This window comes from Cajanus cajan, chromosome 10, assembly GCF_000230855.2.
Source record: "Cajanus cajan strain Asha chromosome 10, NIPB_CcT2T_4, whole genome shotgun sequence".
Taxonomy (NCBI): Eukaryota; Viridiplantae; Streptophyta; class Magnoliopsida; order Fabales; family Fabaceae; genus Cajanus; species Cajanus cajan.
Genome location: NC_138526.1, coordinates 45854636 through 45874329, shown reverse-complemented (window position 1 = coordinate 45874329; position 19694 = coordinate 45854636). Strand labels below are relative to the sequence as shown.

Here is a 19694-nt window from a genome sequence, read left to right as displayed (position 1 = left end):
CAGAATAAATAAAAGTTTGTTTGTGGCGAAGGAGAGTTGAATATATTACTAATACTGAACCCTGTTAAAAAAAGGTAATCACCCTCTTCATGTCTCACTGTGTGTCTATCTGTCTTTAGTTCTACTCTACCTCTCTCTCTCCACTCACTCACTCTAAGTCTAACACACATAAACAAGAAGCGTGAATACTGGTTCAACGCTCCACAACACGCAAGATATATAAAAGAAAAAAACGGAGTTAATGATTCTCACGTCCCACAACCTACAAACACTTTCCTTGAATCCAACTCCAACTCATAACTGTTAGGCGTTAGCTTAGCATTGGCATTTAGTGATCACAAAATCTTGTCTCTTTCGTTTTTTATATTCCAAGTAAAGGCCTCTTTCATTGCCAGCCATGACCGAGGTCCTCCACTCCCCACCCCAATTTGCTTCTTCTTCATCACCAACAAAGACAAGGACAACCTCAACCACCTCTAACCCTTTCTCTTCATTCTCTCGCTATGCTTTTCTCCGACCACACCTCTCTCTCTTCGCTCTTCTCCTGACCCTTCTCAGGAAATCCTTCCTTCCTGCTCGCACTAACCTCTCCCACATGGACATGGACATTGGCTCCCCAACTAACGTGCGCCATGTTGCGCATGTCACCTTTGACAGGTTCAACGGCTTCTTGGGCTTGCCCGTTGAGTTCGAACCTGAAGTCCCCAGAAGACCTCCTAGTGCTAGGTAGTGCTAGGTGTGTTTGGAGATCACACGTTCACTACCTTATCAGAGAATATATATATATAAGAACCAGTTTTGTAGGGTTTAGTCAGCCACAAACCTACATTTCTAAGAATGTGTGTCCATGCATATACATATACGTTACATGAGATGAACACAATTCTTCATCATTGAGCTAGAGTCACATTTCCAAATGCATATTGGTTTTCATTAGTTTTTAATATTTGAGAGGAAAGTTATGTGTTGTTTTAATGCACGTTATGATTTTTTATTTGTGTTTTTACGTTGTCAATTAATAAAAATCATATTAAATGAATTTTAATGAAGTTATTGTATGAGTTAAATACTGCATTTTAATTAAATTCTTTGATTTGAAGGTTGTGTGTGTATTGTTTTACTTATTTATTTCTTTACGATTTTGTTTGATTCTTCACATGTAGTGCATCTGTTTTTGGAGTTTCGACAGAATCCATGCAGTTGTCGTATGATTCAAGAGGGAACAGTGTGCCAACGATTCTGCTCTTGATGCAAAGGCATCTGTATGCTCAAGGAGGGTTGCAGGTTGATCATGTACATTTGTCTGTGAATTTTTCATGATGTTGGTGGTTATTAATTGGATGCTCAAAAATGATAGTCATGCTTTTGAATGCATCAATTGAATGGCATTGCTGGGTTTAATTGTTGAGTTTACACGTGCAGGTGGAGGGGATTTTCAGAATTAACGCGGACAATGGTCAAGAGGAACATGTTAGGGATCAATTGAATTTGGGAGTGGTCCCAGAAGGCATTGATGTACATTGTTTGGCAGGGTTAATTAAGGTATAACATTGCAACATGATTTCTTCTGACTCCTCTGTTGGTGAATTGAACTGAATGATCATGTTGACAAAAAAGAGTCTCTTCTGTGATCATTGCTTTTGCTGGTGGAAATATTTATTTTTACTACTATTTTCAAAAAAGACAGAAAGCCAATACGTTTTTTTGTTATAGATCTAACATGTAACAGAATCATGAGTGCATAGAATTGATTCAACATGTAATTGATTGGAGAAAGGAATTTACCAAAGTGTATTTGACTGAATAGTACCACATTGCGTATCTAAATCAGATGAATAGTACAATTGTCTACCCATGTAATATTCGTTCTGTTGCATCTCATCTCTATCTTCTCATTTTCCGAAAATGTTTTTTTAATTAATATTCACGTCAAATCACATCAAATAAATGACGTGGAACTTTGGTTGCATCCCAACAATCTAAACCACACATATACAAGTGTTTCTACTGGTTAGATATTGTTCGCTTTGGGCCCAAGCCTTTACGTTTTACTTTTAGACACCATCTAAATGGCCTCTCTACCAATGGAGATAATTATGTGTATATAAACTCATGTTTATCTTCTTGTTTAAATAATGTAAAACTTTGCTTGCATCTCAAGATATTCTATTGCCACTTCTATACTTATCCAAATTTCTAATTTTTTAAAATATAAAAATACTTCATAATTACGGATTAATTTTTCCTTTTTAATTCAATGTTCGATAAACCCAACAAACAAAATAAACACTACAATACTAGTATTTGCAATCTGAAAACTTTATGATCCTGTTGGAAAGTGGAAACTTGAAACACATGTCTTACCATCCGGTTGTACTTTTTGTTCTTTTAAGAATTTTAATATCATCAAGCATGTGACTCTTTATAATTATAAATGATTTGTAAAACAATTTTATCTTTCCATTTTTTGTTGCTTGTAGACAAGCTATACGAGAAAATTAATTTTTCTGTCTGCTTTCTGTTCTCCCTATACCATACGCTGATCCATTGTATCCGTATCATCCTCTGTCGACTCATTTATTTAGGACAAATATAACAAAGTTTCCCAACTTTTTTGTTGGAAATTGGAATGCATTACCTTTATAGGTGTAGTTTTGTCCAAGCAGTAATTAACAGAATCTATTCACGTAATCCCATTTAATTAAACTCTCGTACGTAGCAAACCATCTGGTTTATGAAGGGATATAATCTAATCTTTGACTGTGTGCTTTTGTCTTGGCAAAAAGGAGATGGTAATGTGTTATTATAGACTATATGATAATTTATTTTGATATTCTTGTATTTTTTTAAGGCTTGGTTTAGGGAACTTCCAACGGGCATTCTGGATTCAATATCCCCAGAGCAGGTCATGCAATGCCAGACTGAGGAGGAATGCGCTGAACTAGTGAGGAATTTACCTCATACCGAAGCTTCACTCTTAGACTGGGCCATCAATCTGATGGCTGATGTTGTCCAACAAGAACATCTTAATAAGATGAATGCACGCAACATTGCCATGGTTTTTGCACCAAACATGACTCAGGTGTGTTTCCATAATTTTTCATTCTCAAGTGATTGTAGAGAAGAAAAGATGAACTATATAAGTGCTATATATTTTCACTTTCTCCTCTATTAAATTGCATATGAACATCTTTTGAAATCAAGTTAATGTTTTTTCTGTGGGAAATCTTATCTGTACTATTTGTTTGATATTGGCGGCAGTCAATACTTTTACCTTAACTGAATTATTTGCAGTGCTGTTTTCCCAAGAGTAAATAAAGAAGCCAATGTCATACTTGTTCTATCTGATGTTTGGTCTTTCCGATTGCAGATGGCAGACCCTTTCACTGCTTTGATGTATGCAGTTCAAGTAATGAACTTCTTGAAGACACTCATATTAAGGACTCTGCGGGAAAGAAAGGATTCTGTGGTAGAACCTTATCCTAGATATTATTTAAAACCTTCTGATGGTAATGGAGACCATAGACTTTTGGAGTCCTTTCAGCTAGAGACTCCAGCAGAAAAAGAAGAGTCTCAGGAAAACTTTGTTCTAGAGAAAATTGCCTTAGAGTGTTCCCCTGAATCACTCCAAAACATCTCAACTGGAGGGGAATCTGGCAGTTTGACAAACACTTCTGAGAATCTTGTTTGCAATGAGGATTTGTATTGTGAGTTTCCACCCGTAGGAAACATGGGGAAGGGTAAAACTGGTCAATCAAGTAAGTCAAATGCTAGAAAAGAGTCCAAAAAGACCAAAGGCAGCAACCTGTGATCAATCAAATAGTTACTGAAAAAGGGATTGGGAATTTAAGCCGCATATCAAAGCCTAGCAGTTAAAGAAGCACTGAAGTGTAAATTGATTATTTGACATTGTGGCATTGTAAGTTTGTTTATATCTCAAGTTGCAAATTGCTAGGGGAAGTTTGTGAGTGGCTCCTTATGTTTTATCTTTTAATTTTTTCCTGTGTTTGTTTAACTTATCTGATTCCAACAATAGTACTATATGATCACACTAACATTGTAATGAAATCTCATTCCCTGTGTGTTTACTTTTGTTCATAATTATTCCTTAATCATAAATTCATTCACGATTGCACTTTTGGATCCTTAACTATACAAGTATGGTTTCCTTCCACCTAATGGCTGCTGGTCCAATAAGCTTGGCATAAACTTACATGCTACGCGGTTAGGTATGAGTGGAACCTTTTTTCTTGGACCATAACAGCGACAATAGAGCTTCACTTGCTACAACTTTTATGGAAAAAATATTGTATGATTGATTTGGGAGGCATCATCAGGTCCCCACAAGGTAGACCAATGGCATAACGTTTTATTGAGATGGGAAATATCAAGAGGAAGGAAAACCACAAAACTATCAAACTTAAAAGAAAACGTTGCAAGCTACTTTCCCACCAAAATGCATCTATGGGCTAATTGTATGCAAATTTCTATAATGGGACAGGGCAGTGAAAGGGAGGGCTAACTGAGAACCAACCATTTTTCTTGAAAGGACTCGGCAAATATAAAGGGCTGAATCGAATATTCCTCTCCCTCTTTCCACCAATGACAAATGATGATCACAAGTGGGAATAGTGGAACTAGAAGGTATGCATGCATAAGTTCTTGGTTTGTGGCAATTCTATTATTCCGTAGCCTTATCCCAGTGTAGAAAGCTGAATGGGACTGTAATGTTTAATCATACTATTAATGTTTCATAGGGAATTAGTGAACAAACCCATAAATTATTAGTCTTATAATAATAGAGTACAAACTCCAACATAGATTCATCTTAAGGACACCTTGTGTGCATTATTGCAAAAGGGATAATACCGTATAAACTTTGTTTTGGTGGTCATATCCTGAAACCGCATAACTTTAACCAATCCGAACAAGATTATGTGGTACCAGGAGTCACATGACACTTGTACATAAGCGTGCCACGTTTCCTGCTAATTGCTATGTTCAATCTAGCAGAGCCACTTGGACAGTTACAAGTGAAAGTAGTTAATTAATTGAATGTGTACCCACATTTCAATGTGCTACAATTTAGAGATCGGAGACAAGGGTGTGGCTGTAGTAAGTGAATGTGAGCAAGTAGTTCACATCATTGTACTCTGGACAGCACCATAACAGGATCGAATCATTCATCAAAATCTGGACTTCACAAACCAAGAAAGTTGTGGTCCTGTCCCTTGTTTCCTCTCCTAAAGGGAACGTCTAATTGGAGCTCCATCTGCACAGGCAAGCTCATGGTTACACCATTTTTATGTATTAAGAATCATCAGCTTCACAGACAAATTAATGATTATACCTTTCTTTATGTATTTAGGTAGAAACCTAGAAGGTGAAAGCATTTGTTGCCTGATGCAATCCGTGTATTAGACCCAAGAAAGGGTCTATGTTTTGGAAGATACCAAGTCAACAAGTCATTTCCATGACCGTGTAATAAAGGAAACATTCAGGTTGGAAGCCCTTTTAATAAGGGTGAGAGTACCAAAACAACTTTAGGAATACATAGTATACTAAATTAGGATCGATTTTGCTAACATGATGGTTAAGAAATCCGCTTACCGTATTGTATTTTAACTTATTATGGATAATGAATAATAAAACGGAATTAAGATAAATCTCACCGTATAGTTAGTTACTAGGATTTTTATGGCCACCAATTGCTAGCTAAGCTACGTAAGCAGCATAACCACCCATTGGCCATTTATATGCCACACCAACTGAAAAAACAAGATACCATAAATCAGAAGAACCTCCGACTACATATATAATAGCATCTTCCTCTCGATTTTTCTAACTCATGCTATTTTCGTGTCTCTTTACTCTTTTCCCCCATCTCTCAACTACCAAAAGTACCACTTAGCACGTACAACACCCTCCCTCTCTTTCTTTCTGTGTTTTGTAATACACAAAGCAAAAACACTGGCTAGCAAGCAAGGCATGACAACATGTGGAAGCCTACAACAAATCTTCGATACCCTAATGCCTGAAAACCCTACTTTGCTTGAATCCCTCTCATGGAACCAAATAAAGCCCGTTAAAACCACTGACCAAACCCCCTCCTTCACTGAGATATTTGGAGAGCTTCATTTCAAGGACAGTACAATTCCTATATCATCATCACCCTCTACTCCATCATCTAGTGAGGTAAACCACACAAACAACTCCAACAAGAAGCACAAAAGCAGAGATAGCTTCTCATCCTTGAGTTCTGAGAGTTTGCACCTTTGCACCGAGGGTCTTGGCTTTGAGAGTTCAGATGATGTGGAAGACATAAAGGGTGGAGTGAATGAGAGTTGGGAAACGTATAAGGAGAAAGAGGGTGTGAAGAGGTGTGTGAGTTTAGAAGGAGAATGTAGGAGGTCAAGGGTGAGTGAGTACCCTCCTCCTATTTCATGCATAGGGAGGAGTGGGAAGCCTTATGTTTGTTTCAGGTCTTATAGGAGTAATGGCAGGTTTGTTCTCAAAGAGATAAGGATTCCTACTCACGAGTTTCTGCATGCTTGTAGGGAGGATGGAAGGCTGAAGCTGCATTTTGTTCATCCTGAAGATGAACCTATAGAAGAAGATGACGATGAAGACAGTAGTGGTGGTGATGACAACATAGAAAGTATATATGAGGAGGAAGAAGAAAACATGGGCGAAGAAAAATATGATTGTGTGACAGATGATCATGTAAATGAAGAAAAAGAGATTGATGCTCAAGTCACTAGTTACTCACTTGATGAAAGAGCAGAAATTTTGAATGTTGAGGAAGGTTTACAAAAATAAGAAGGAAAAAAAGAATTGGAAGCACTGTTGTGGGGTGCTTTTCTACTCTTTTCTTTAATATGTTAGCTTTTGTCCCTTGTGTTCCGAAATTGGTGGAATAAGGAGAAAATTGCAATCTTGTATCAATATTGTTGTCCCGTGCTACCTGCATGCATATCCTATGTAAACAAACGAGTCAGGTCTATTGTATTGTGTTTCTTAATTATGGGAAGTGGAAATTCGAGGAAATTCACGTGAGAACAACAAGAAGTACTTAAGAGGGAAACGAGGAAGATTGCTATCTAAGGATTATCTTAAGCTATAGAAAATGAAAGAAAGAAAAAATATATACTACGCTATTATTATTACATATGTGGCACAGCTCGATGAATAGAACTAGCATGTTCATACGGTTCAATCGATTAAGCTATAACATTTACTATTCGGTTCCAATGTTTCAACCGAGTATAATTAGCCGTCAAAGTTCATTTCATATATAAGTTTTTTTTTTTTTTTTTACAAATCTCAAAGGTCAAAACACAGATATTTTCAATGAAATCATCATTATTTTGGTCTTCCTCGATCGTATAAGCATAAAGTTCTAACTAAATATTTGATGGTGGGGAGGGTTGAATGTAGGTTGGGAATGACATTTGATTTGAATAATGCAACGCGCAAAGCACTTCCCTTACCACAGAAAATACGAAGAAAAATCCAAGAGGGAGTAGGATAATCTAGAAATAAATCAGAACCTGTAATCACGGTAATAGCGATAAGATTGTGAAAGGGACACGACACACGGAAAAAGAAAAGAAGGGCACCAAGATAAAACCATGTAATTAATACGTGATCCAGGACCTTAGTATTTTAGACAAAAATACGTCAAATATAATCTGCAACATACTCGATGCTCTTAGTGATTGCACAAATTAAATACATAATATTTGCCAAAAGATGCAAGCGCGTTTTAATTTGTTCATTACGTGAAATCATCACTTGTCCATAAAATCTAATGAATGATGTGATCTTTAGTTCAGAAGTCTTTCAGAAGAAATACCCTTTCCTTATAAAAACATATCCAATGTCTTTTTGTGTAAATAGAACAAAGACTTGGAGCAAAATAAAATCCTTTCAATCCAAAAACAAAGGAAAACACGTCCACGGAACATGTCAGATGTTGTTCTAAGGAATGCTATTTTTGACAAATTGTCATAAAATATCTTATAACAAGAGAAGAAAAAAGACGGCAAAAAAATGAAACAGTATAAGAAATGCGATGAAAAAAATTGAAAAGAAAAAAGTACTTTAAAAATTAAGGGAAGATACTATTTTCCTTTCTTTTTTCGCATGAAAGGTGGGGTGATCTAGCATGGAATTGTTGCTGGTATCCACGTACACAGTACAAAGCTCCACCAAATATTTTTCTGAACCCCCTCCCCCCCCCCCCCCCCTCTCTTTACTTTTTCAGAGTAAAGTTGATCAAACCTTCTTGCACGTAATATAAAAAATATCTAGTGGCCAAGAGGACCTGTTTCTCTTATACCGCGTGGTTAAGAGGTACGTGTTCCTAGCTGCTTAGAGGGCTGAAAAATAACATGTTTTCCTCTTCTGAAAGGTATCCTTAGGTAATTTTATCAAGATAAAAAATCGATATCATTTAGTAAATGTATTAAAATAAGACAGAATTTAATGAGTTTTACCTTCTGTTTTCAAACATTTTAAAAATATATCAAAACACGACATTGGATTAAAATTTGATGCATTTTGTTTATATTACAAAAGAATAAATAAAACAGGAAAAAGGTGATGCAAAACTGTTCTGTCTGCAATCCAAATGTAAGTCTACATTAGTTACACTTTCACGTATCACAATAGCTCAATTTAAAAAATAAAAAAAAAAAATACATGAATGATCATTCCAAAATTATAAGAAGCTAATAAGAACAGTATAACCGCAGAACAAATCACTTCCGAAGCAAACAGCATATTTAGAACACTCCAAAAAATACTTCCCTGCAGAAATTGCATAAAATGAAATATAATGTTCATACATGTAAACAAAATGATTCAAATGAATCATATATGATTAAATTGGTCAACAAAACATCAAATTAATTGGCTGATTGATTTTTAATTCCACATATTTATTGAACTGCATGGAATTAGCAGCTTGTAATTGTGTTATCCTCTTGCCTTCCTGGTGAGTGATAAATTCTCTGGAAGTTTGTAAAGGCTAAAACATTCCAGGTATCGTTCCATAACAGTTACAAAGTAAAATGGTTTTTTCTGTCACCGGACAGGGTTGTTGCCATCTAATGTTAAAAGGACCTTATATAGATCTGGACGCCTATCACGGAATACCCCCCAAGAATGCCTCATGGATTTGATATTGTCCAAATCAAATTGAGCAATAAGAACAGCTTCCTCTTTATCATCAGCAATTGAAACAATTTCTCCGGTAGGTCCTGCAAGTTGATAGAGAAAACAAAATAGAAACAGGGAACTCATGCCGGCAGCTAATATTTCCAAGTGTATGATTAAATGAAGGAAAGAAATTCACTTTAAAAAGGGGAGGGGGGGAATGGCAAGAAAAGTTGGTTAAAGGTTGGGATTGGGATGAATGTGGAAAAAAGTAAATCATCTTTTAAATGAAGGGCTTTTCCTCACTGTTCGACCAGTAAGGTGTGCTTCTGTGACAAAAAGAAAACAGTCTCAATTACCTGTGATGAAGGAGTTTCCATAAAATGTAATCTCACTTTTTCCATGCTCAGTCTCAATTATCTCCTTTCCTATCCTATTTGAAGCCACAACAGGTACCTGCATTTTCCAAAATTAATTGATCAAATCTGTTGGAAAGTTTAGGCAAACATATTTACACAAGGGGTTAAAAAACCCTTGATATTTGCAAAAAAGATGAAAAAAAAAAAATCATTTTTCTCTGGTACATACTTTAGCATAATGCATCTTGGACTTTTTTTATCCAATATCTACTGTTGAAGGAGTTATAGATTAGGAAATAGAAACAGATGCGAGTATGGCATATATACACTATTACACAGCATAAGAGAGCAAGATATGAACCTTATAGACATATTATAAATGCTAATATATGTGGATGGGCAACTACTAACTTGTATGCAAAACCTACCAAATTGGCCCCAGCATGTCCTTGCATTACTCGTTTCCAATGGTCACGAGAGTCAATGCTTCCATCCTGAGGTTCAGATCCAATAGCGGTAGGATAAAATAGAATTTCAGCACCTTGAAGCACCATTGCCCGGGCTGCCTCAGGAAACCACTGATCCCAACAAATAGCTGACATGAAAATTAATTAAAATAGTGAAAAAGAAAAAAAAAATTGTTAACTTCAGTTTCCTATCTGGAAGAAGGATGAAAAAATGCAGCTTCCAAAATGTGTTTGGTTTCTTTAGCAAAGCTAAAGTCAAAATTGAGAAAATGTTTTTTATAGATTCGATATTTTTCTGTGTCTTTTTCTTGATACAGCCACACTAAATAAAGGTTTGAGTACAGGAGTAAAGATCAGAATGCATACAGTTATAGTAATTATAAGTTCTTACCAACTCCAATTTTTGCAAATTTAGTATGGAAAACCTGTTCAGCAAAAGCCTCAATGTTACATGTTCCCCAGTTATCAAAAAGAACCATTTAAAACAGTGAATACCAATTAAGGCTATCTTAAGCACTCACCTTGAATCCAGTGTCACCTGGATTAAAATAGAACTTTTCCTCGTAACCTGTAGGAGAGATTGTTTAATGAGATAGGATGTACACATACTAAATGACACACAAAACCTGAATATTGCATACCTGGTCCATCCGGAATATGGGACTTTCTATAAATCCCAAGATCAGTTCCATCAGCATCAATTATGGCTATTGAATTATAATGTGCATTGTTGGCCTCCTCAAAGAAGCTAACTGGTATGACTACACCCAACTCTTTTGCAAGTTTCTGCATCCTACATCATGAACATTGAAACAAGAATATGATTCACTGCAGGATGATGCACATAAAAGACAAAGCCAATATTTATTCTTCTCTGTTCTGGCCTCTTACATCACCATAATATGGTTCCAGTCCATTGAGTGGCATGCAAGCAGTGACTATAAAGCAGATCACATAAGCTACTTTTTCAATTATTTTACCTGAGGATGGTGGGATGGTCCTTATATGGCTTAGCTCTTTGAATGAAATCCCCTCTTTGTGCCTGACAGAAGTAATAACCTTCAAAGAGTTCCTGAAAATAATCACACATCATTAATATGATCCAAACACACACGATCAGGGATTTCCATTAAAATTAACAAATCCAGTAAAATTTCTATTCCTGCAGTGATAGAATAAGGAATCTGTTTTTCCTTCACAAACATCAAAAGATAAAAATCCTTTTTGTCAGTCAGTAGTTTCAGATAAATAAAATTCCAGGAAACCAGTCCATCATGTCAGCAATTACACTCAAGAATCATAAACATTATTAAGAAATCAAGGCTAAGTATTTAGTGTAAACAAATGCTGCGTATTAGATTAACAAACAAAGCAGAAGTAAACTTTAATTTATTCAAATCTAATCTAAATTCCATTTTGCACAAGCAACTTGCTGATGTACAATTCTGCTTCCTGTCTAACAGATTCTCTCATAACTTCACTAGATTTCTCATCTAGCATATCACAGTGTTACTCCAGTCAAAGTCCTAGGCCATAACCTGTTAAGATTTGTAATATTGAATTGTATTATTCACGATAAAAAAATAAAAAAAAAAGTAATATCATATAAAAGGTTTACACAATCTAGTTGGTGAACTATAAATCGAGGGTCGTCATCTCTAAGCAAACTAATTCACAACCTCAATATAGCAAACTAATTCACAACCTCAATATTTGCATTGCTACGTTGGTGGTTGCTCCTCCTCATTTTGTTGAAACAATATCACTTTTAGTAGGAGTGGTGAACAAATTACCAAACGGTTTTGAAACCAATGAATAAAAAATGCACAGAATTCATTTATGCATACATCCTACTTGACCTTAACCTTATCAAGCAATTAAAGAAGTGAACAAAAGATTGTAAATACTTGACATGTAACATAAGTAGGAATCACAGTCAGGGAAAGGCATCCCTGGTTTTAAATATACACACCTGAATGAGAACAATGTTCGCACCCTGTTTATGTGCAGCTCTAACTAGCCTGCACAAGAGTCAAAAGCATCACATAACATGCATAGAAATTTCATTTCTGCCACTGTTTAATCTATAAATTATCTTTTATTTTTACTTAAACAAAATCTAGGGAAAGAAAAACCGAAGCTCGAAAAGCCTCAGAAGCAGAAACAGAATCCAAAGGACAACAACTGAGTAAGATTTTTAAACCTAGAAGACAAAGCATGGGATCAAGCCCAAACATAACGGGTATTTCCGAAGGAGCAAACACTGATTTAAAAATGAAATTTTTTGACCTGGGCTGGTCATAAACTGGTGACCAAGTTGAGGATTTAGAGTATGAATTGGGGTTGCAAGGCTGAACAGTCCCAAATGAATTGAAATTAAAAGAGGGAAAATTGTTACCTCTCGGCGGTGGCGACATTAGTTGAGACATCATCGGTGCAAGCAAACTGCAGAGCGGACACGACAACATTTCTAGGCTTCTCCATCTGCGCCAACAACGTAATTGGGCTCAGATTTTGTGAAGAACACTGCGTTAAAGAAAATAGAATATATTCCGCCAACTTTTCACTCTACATGGCAGTACAGGCGTGTATAGCATTCCATGTTCCTCATAAATTAAACCTTACTTCTATGTTTTTTTTTTTTTAGAAAAATAATATCTTAAAACACCAACCATAAATAGAAAATTTCAATAAAAAAATTACTCGTTGATTTCTTAATCCAGCTAATAGCTGAACTTTTTAGATTTTTTTAGGAGAACAATACTTCCACTTAACCCAGTTGAATATAATAAGGTTTGAAGAATAAGTATCACCTTCACCTTAAAGAAATTATATAAATAATTTTTAAATTATTTGACTATTCATTAAATTAGCTCCTAATTAATATATTTTCATTAATATAAAGAAATTAATTAAAAATATCATTTTAAAAATTATGCAGGCAGCAGGATCTATAATACTTTAAAAACTACTTAGATATTTCAGTAAAAAAAACTACTTAGATTTATTTGGATAAATTTTTTCTATAGCATATTTGGAAGAAAAAGAAAAATTAAATAAATTTTTTTTCATAAATTACAGATGAATTTTTTTTTATAAAAAAGTTGTTTTTTTTTCTTTTTTCTTTTTAAAAGTGTTTATAGAAAAAACTGTATTCAAACCAATATAGTTTTAATAGCATAAGACTGTTTAGAAGAGGATAATATACTTTAAAGCCATATTCATATTCTAAATTTGAATCTTACTTTGATCTAGGTGGTGGTAATATACCTTGTATTTAGATCATGCTTTTATGTGATTGCATCACCTATGTATTTGATGGATTGGATTTTAAAAATAATAACGATGATAATAATGCTAATAATAATAATATTAATAGTATTAATGATGACTATAATAATAATAATAATAATAGTTATTATAATAACAAAAATATTAGTGGAGAGAATAATAATAATGTTGATGTTATTAGTAAAAATAATGGTAATAATAACTGTTTTAATAATTATGATAATGATAATAATGATAGAGATAATTATAATGATTGGTACATGATAATTTTGTTTATAAGGTTTGTTTAGATAAAATTATCCAAAAACACTTCCAAGAAAATAAAATAAAAGAAAAAAAAAATAAGTTTCTGAAAAATAAAATTAGCTTACACATAAGTTATTTTATAGAAGTTATCTAGTATTAACTTGTTCAAAATATTATTTTTAATTTTTGAATAAATTAATTTTAGTTTATGAAAAAATTATTTTCATTTTCATTTTTTCTCCTAAAAGTATTTATGAAAAATTTATCCAAACAAATTTATAATCTTTAAATATAAATTATTTATTTTAATTTACAAATTAAAATTGATTATTTTTATTCTTAATTATGAAAATCATTCTCACATGAGACAATTGAGATAATAACTTAAATTTATAAACGAATTTTTTTTATATAAATAAATTAGTTTCGTGAATTTGAAATTTTAGAGCTTAGAATTATTTTCAAATAACTTTTTTCTACTAAAATTAATTTTTTGTTGTATTCAAAAAAAATTAAATATTACAAAAATCACATTTTAGCAAACTTATCCAAATAAAATTTGATTATAATTATCTAATTAGTTAGAATATAATCGATTATACATATAATTAGATATTAAAATAATCTGATTTTTACATTTTTCTCACACATACTCTTTTAATCCAAAAACATAGTTTCTTTTAATTTATATATCTAAACTTAAATAATAATATATAAAAAATTATACATATAATTTTTTTTATTTGGTGGATTCGTTATTTGTGAGTATTAAGCTTAAAAATGAATGATACGGGTTTGAAAATTGGTTTTTTATATGATGTTTTAACATTTATTTATTTTTAATAAAAATAAGATTTGAACCTAAAACATATTATACATAAACTATTTAAATTTTTGTCATTAGACCAATTTTAATAAGTCACATTTATGAAATGTTCTATTTGTTAGCTAGTGTGGCCATCACACCCAAGATAGAAATATTTAGTAATATGCTCTTATAATTATTGTTGAAGATTTAGTTTTTGAACATGTATACAAAGAATACTATATATATTAGGAGAGTTCATATGTTCTATGATTTATTTTAATGAGTTTTTTGGTTTAACAAGCCAGTTGGGTCCTATTTTTAGTACTAGCCACAAATGCATAATTTTAATGTACTATTCAAGTTTAACAATCCTCACTCATATTTAAGGATGGTAACAGGGTCTCATGAGGTAATAGTAAATCCGCTCCCGTTCTACTAGATGAAAATTGTCTCCATACCCATCCATATCTGTGCGAGTATCCATTAAGCGGGTATCCATGAATTTCTTGAATATCCACGGATATTCATGAATATCCATGAATATTTATATATTTTTTAAGAAATTAAAAAAATTATATTACAAATAATTTTAAGTCTATATTTAACATCATTGAAATATTAAAAATAAAAATTTAATGTTAATTTTGAACTTGTATTTAACGTTAATTTTGTTGAAATAACAATAAAAATGTAAGATAATCTATGACTTAAAATACATCAATCTCACAAGTAAGTTAAAGTTTCATCACAAAGGTAAAATAATTCAATCTATTAATTTCAAACGAAAGTAAACAATTTAAAATACATAAATTTTATTGGTCCAATCAAAACTAGAAAATTAATCAAATTATATCCAACATAATTCTATAACATGCTTAATACATGTTGGTAACTTCATCAACCACACTTTTGTAAGAAAATAAGACGAGAGAGTGTAGTTTTAGGGTTATGTGGTACAAGAATAATTAGAATATCTAAGAAATATTATTAAACGGGTATCCGCGAGTATGGATATCATCATACCCGCTCCCGCCCCATTTATAAACGGGTAAAAAATTATCCGTCCTCATTATCCGCGGGTACCTAATTAGTCTATCCATTTATTATCCGTAGCGAATTTTACCCGCAGATACTCACGGGTAGGAGTATTTTTGCCATCCCTCCCCTACTCATATCATCATTAAGTTTTGGGGAACAGTACCGGAGATATATTAAGTGAGTTAGTTATAGGTTGATTAGTGTGTTAGTCAATAATTAGTAACAGATTGATTCACTTGTTAGTATATAAACCTTCTTTTACATACATCTTTTTTCCTCATTTCAGTTAATATAATTTCATATTTCTCTTAAATTTTTTTCTTCTGCAAGCGCTACCATGTTTCCTAATAAACGTTACGTCCTACACATGTAAAAGGTACCAATTCCTGCACTTCATTTTCTCAGGTACATTCGTTCAATTTTTATTTCAAGTTATTGGCAATTTTGCATTAAATAAAAAACTTGACCGAAGAAGCAATGTTAAGCTCAAATGAGACCATTTTTAAGTTAATGATATATCTTTCTTTCAGTGTGGTCAATGTGAAAAGCATTATTTGCTCCATTTGATCCAATAAGTGCAACCTATTATCCAGCTGGATATCTGATGCTTACAAAGCTCATTCTTGTTACCATTTTGTTTGTCTGCAAATATTTAAGAACATAAAAAGCTAAAGCCTGGTAGAATATACTCTCTACTTTTGGATAAAATGTATAATATGCTTTTAACTCTTACGTCTTTAATAATTCAAAAAAAAGCTAACTTCTGTTGCTATGTGGTTGAACTCGAGAATGAAATTTTACTATTAGTCTCTAACAATTCTTTGATACCTTCCACTAGCTAAATGGCAGAAATAAACCACAATAAAAGTTACTTCGGATTCTCCATAGTTGCTATAATACAAACGACCACCATGCAGGCTACAAAACACTATAAATACATCAATCATGAAATTCTAAGCACATCATCTTCTAAGCTCTAACCACACTGATCTAATTAAGTTTTCTTTGGCTAAAACTTTCAGCCATGTCTTTTAAGGCCCTCACACTGACCCTATATGTTTTTGCCATGATGCAAATATCAAGGGCTGGTGACCCTGACATCCTCACTGACTTCATAGCCCCTCCAAATACCACAATTGATGGCAACTTCTTCACCTTCACCGGCTTCCGTTCCATATTCTCACGAAACACCTCTCTCTCAGAATTCACAATTCTGAAGGCAAGTAGAGTACAATTTCCAGCTCTTGATGGACAAAGTGTCTCGTATGCTTTTCTTGAATTCCCTGGTGGCAGCACCAACCCACCACACACACACCCTCGTTCTGCTGAACTTCTCTTCACTGTTCAGGGTTCCCTCCAAGTAGGGTTTGTGGACACAACAAATAAACTCTTCACTCAGACACTGCAAACTGGTGACATGTTTGTGTTTCCAAAGGGCCTCGTGCACTTCCAACTCAATGCAGATGCTCAGAAGCCTGCATTTGCTATATCTGCCTTTGGAAGTGCCAATGCTGGGACTGTGTCGATTCCTAGCACTCTCTTTAACACTTCCATTGATGACAAGGTCTTGGCTTTGGCCTTTAAGACTGATGTTGTGGAAGGTGCTGCAGCAGGAGAAAGGAGAATAATAACAGAAAGAAGAGATAATTCAGAGAGAAAGCAAATACTTTTTTCTATTCTTTTCCTTTTTCCATACAGTAAAGTGCTATATATGCACGAATGGCAATTTGCCTTGCAGTACAATCATTAGCTAATAACAAAAGGATATTCTCAATCAATCCTTCCTAACGGAATTCTTCTTTGTGCGTGGGTCAGGGCACGTGGTCACATAATCCTCCAAATGCTGAGGTGGACGTCTCACCCTTCTTGCATGTGCCTCTGGTGCATTCAGTGCTTGCGTAGTAGTGCTCTCAGTGGGTTCAACAGCACTAGGACTTGTATTCCTTACATCCCCTCCAGGTTCAAGAAACACCTTGTCCTCAAGGTGAAACTGAGATTGCAAGATGGTCCAAGGTTCCCAAGTGGCCTCCTCAAGTGGTAAGCCCTGCCAGTGGACTAAGACAAGAACTGCAGGCGGACTAGAAGAATTATCCCATTTCCAATCGAGAATAGCAGCAGGTTCCAGTATGGGGTGATTGTCCTCAATTACCGGGGGTAAGGAGAGAGGAGGGGAGGGCAGGGGACCCTTATGCGGACGCAGGAGGCTAACGTGGAACACGTTATGTATTCGCGCGGAAGGGGGGAGCTCAACTTCATAAGCAACGGAACCAATTTTCCTCGAAATTTTGAAAGGTCCAAAGAATCGCTTCATAAGTTTGACAGAATGAGTCGCAGTGACAGAAGTTTGCCTGCGTGGACGCAAACGGATATAGACCCAGTCACCCACAGCAAAATGTAGCTCCCGGCGAGACTTGTCAGCCCATTTCTTCATTGTCTCTTGAGCTTTTTTAAGATTAGACTCCAGCTTGTGCAGTATTGCAGCACGGGTAGCAAGCTCAGATTGAACTGCAGCATTAGAAGTATCTTCAGGGAGAATGGGAGGCATAAGGGGTGGTTTGCGACCATAGAGCACTTCAAACGGAGAAAAACCAGTGGAAGCATTGACCGACGTATTGAAACTCCATTCGGCCCATGATAAGAACTTGCCCCAAAGAGAAGGTTTGTGGTGAACGAAACAACGAAGGTACTGCTGTAGAACCTTGTTTGCCACCTCAGTTTGACCATCGGTTTGAGGATGGTAGGCTGTGGAAAGACGAAGCTTGGTGCCACTTAACCGGAAAAGCTCTTGCCAGAACTGACTGAGGAAAATTGGGTCGCGATCAGAGATGAGACTGAGGGGGAGGCCGTGGTGTTTGCAAACAACATCAACAAATAACTGAGCCACTAAACCTGCTGAAAAGGATTTGGGCAACATGCCAAAATGGGCACCCTTGGAGAATCTGTCAACAACAACTAGTATAGTGGTAAAGCCCTTATAAGGAGGAAGGCCCACAACGAAATCGAGGGACAAGTCTTCCCAACAACGCGAAGGAGGAGGTATGGGTTGCAGTAGACCCGATGGCTTCTGCGTTGGTATCTTTGTTTGTTGACAGGGTTGACATTGCTCCACAAAGCGTTGGACATCCTTGCGAATACTGGGCCAATAGAAATTGGCAGAGAGCTTGCTAAGGGTGCGAGAGACCCCGGTATGGCCAGCCATGGGAGTAGAATGGAACTCATGGAGGAGGAGGGGAATGAGGGAGCAAGAAGACGGCAACCATGTTTTCCCTTTGTAGGTAATGAGGCCTTCACGAAGGGAAAAATGTGGGAAGTCAGAAGGTGCTGCAGAGATATTATCCCTCAATTCCTTGAATTCCACGTTATCTGCCAAGGAAGATTTCAAATCCTGCAAGAAATCAGAATGAGTGACAGATAAAACCAGCAATGAATCTGCACTATTGTCAAGGAAGGTTTCTCGCCGAGAAAGAGCATCAGCAGCCAAGTTGGATTTTCCTGGTTTATACTGAATCTCGAAATCAAAGCCCAATAATTTGAATAAGTACTGCTGCTGTTCTGGAGTGAGCACCGTCTGGGTGAGTAGCTCCTTAATAGAGCGTTGATCTGTCTGTATAATAAAATGACGACCAAGGAGATATTGGCGCCATTTCTGCACTGCAGAAGTAATTGCACATAACTCACGAATGTAGGTGGAGGAGTTGCGCAACTTCGGACAGAATTGTTTGCTGAAATAAGCAACCGGATGTCCATTCTGTGAAAGGACTGCACCCATACCTGCACCAGAAGCGTCAGTTTGAATAACAAATAATAAGTCAAATTTGGGAATTGCTAGAACAGGGGCAGCAATGAGGGCCGACTTAAGGCGATCAAAAGCCTCTTGTGCTTTATCAGTCCAAAGGAAACAATCCTTCTTCAAGAGGTCAGTAAGGGGATGGGCAATAGTAGAGTACCCCGAGACAAAACGCCTGTAAAACCCTGTAAGTCCCAAAAAACCCCGAAGGGATTTTAATGTGGAAGGACGGGGCCAAGTGCGAACAGAATCAAGCTTCTCCGGATCAGGTTCCACACCCTTGGCCGAGACTACATGACCCAAATATTGAATTGATTGGAGACCCACACAACACTTGCTGCCCTTGAGGCGAAAGTAGTGTGAGAGCAGTAACTGAAATGTAGTTTCCAGGTGGAGAACATGGTCTTGCAGAGTCGGACTATAGACCAAAATATCATCGAAAAAGACGATGATGAAACGACGGAGATGAGGCCGGAACATGTCATTCATTGTAGCCTGGAATGTGGAGGGAGCATTACACAACCCGAAAGGCATGACCC

At 35.5% G+C, this 19694-nt stretch overlaps 3 protein-coding genes and 1 pseudogene across 4 annotated transcripts; 3 read left to right on the top strand and 1 right to left on the bottom strand.

The window, feature by feature from the left end:
* The first annotated feature begins 256 nt into the window (after positions 1 to 256).
* Positions 257 to 4088, top strand: LOC109817340 (rho GTPase-activating protein 5-like; annotated as a pseudogene). The gene is made up of 5 exons (XR_014430391.1): positions 257 to 726; positions 1164 to 1284; positions 1423 to 1542; positions 2852 to 3082; positions 3371 to 4088. The product of XR_014430391.1 is annotated as a rho GTPase-activating protein 5-like (transcript).
* A 1492-nt stretch (positions 4089 to 5580) lies between these two features.
* LOC109817343 (FANTASTIC four-like protein (DUF3049)) lies at positions 5581 to 7047 on the top strand. Its single transcript, XM_020382572.3, has one exon. The coding sequence runs from the start codon at positions 5989 to 5991 to the stop codon at positions 6817 to 6819; it is 831 nt and encodes a 276-aa protein (XP_020238161.1). The 5' UTR covers positions 5581 to 5988; the 3' UTR covers positions 6820 to 7047.
* A 1738-nt stretch (positions 7048 to 8785) lies between these two features.
* NLP1 (nitrilase-like protein 1) lies at positions 8786 to 12587 on the bottom strand. Its single transcript, XM_020382577.3, has 9 exons — positions 12384 to 12587; positions 11958 to 12006; positions 10966 to 11057; positions 10627 to 10778; positions 10507 to 10553; positions 10377 to 10410; positions 9947 to 10113; positions 9519 to 9615; positions 8786 to 9263 (listed from the first exon to the last, which is right to left on the bottom strand). Exons 1-9 carry the CDS (start codon positions 12467 to 12469, stop codon positions 9088 to 9090), a joined length of 900 nt encoding a protein of 299 aa, XP_020238166.2. The 5' UTR covers positions 12470 to 12587; the 3' UTR covers positions 8786 to 9087.
* A 3761-nt stretch (positions 12588 to 16348) lies between these two features.
* Positions 16349 to 17118, top strand: LOC109817348 (germin-like protein 9-3). Its single transcript, XM_020382578.3, has one exon. It carries the CDS (start codon positions 16393 to 16395, stop codon positions 17116 to 17118), a length of 726 nt encoding a protein of 241 aa, XP_020238167.2. The 5' UTR covers positions 16349 to 16392.
* Positions 17119 to 19694: the final 2576 nt, after the last annotated feature.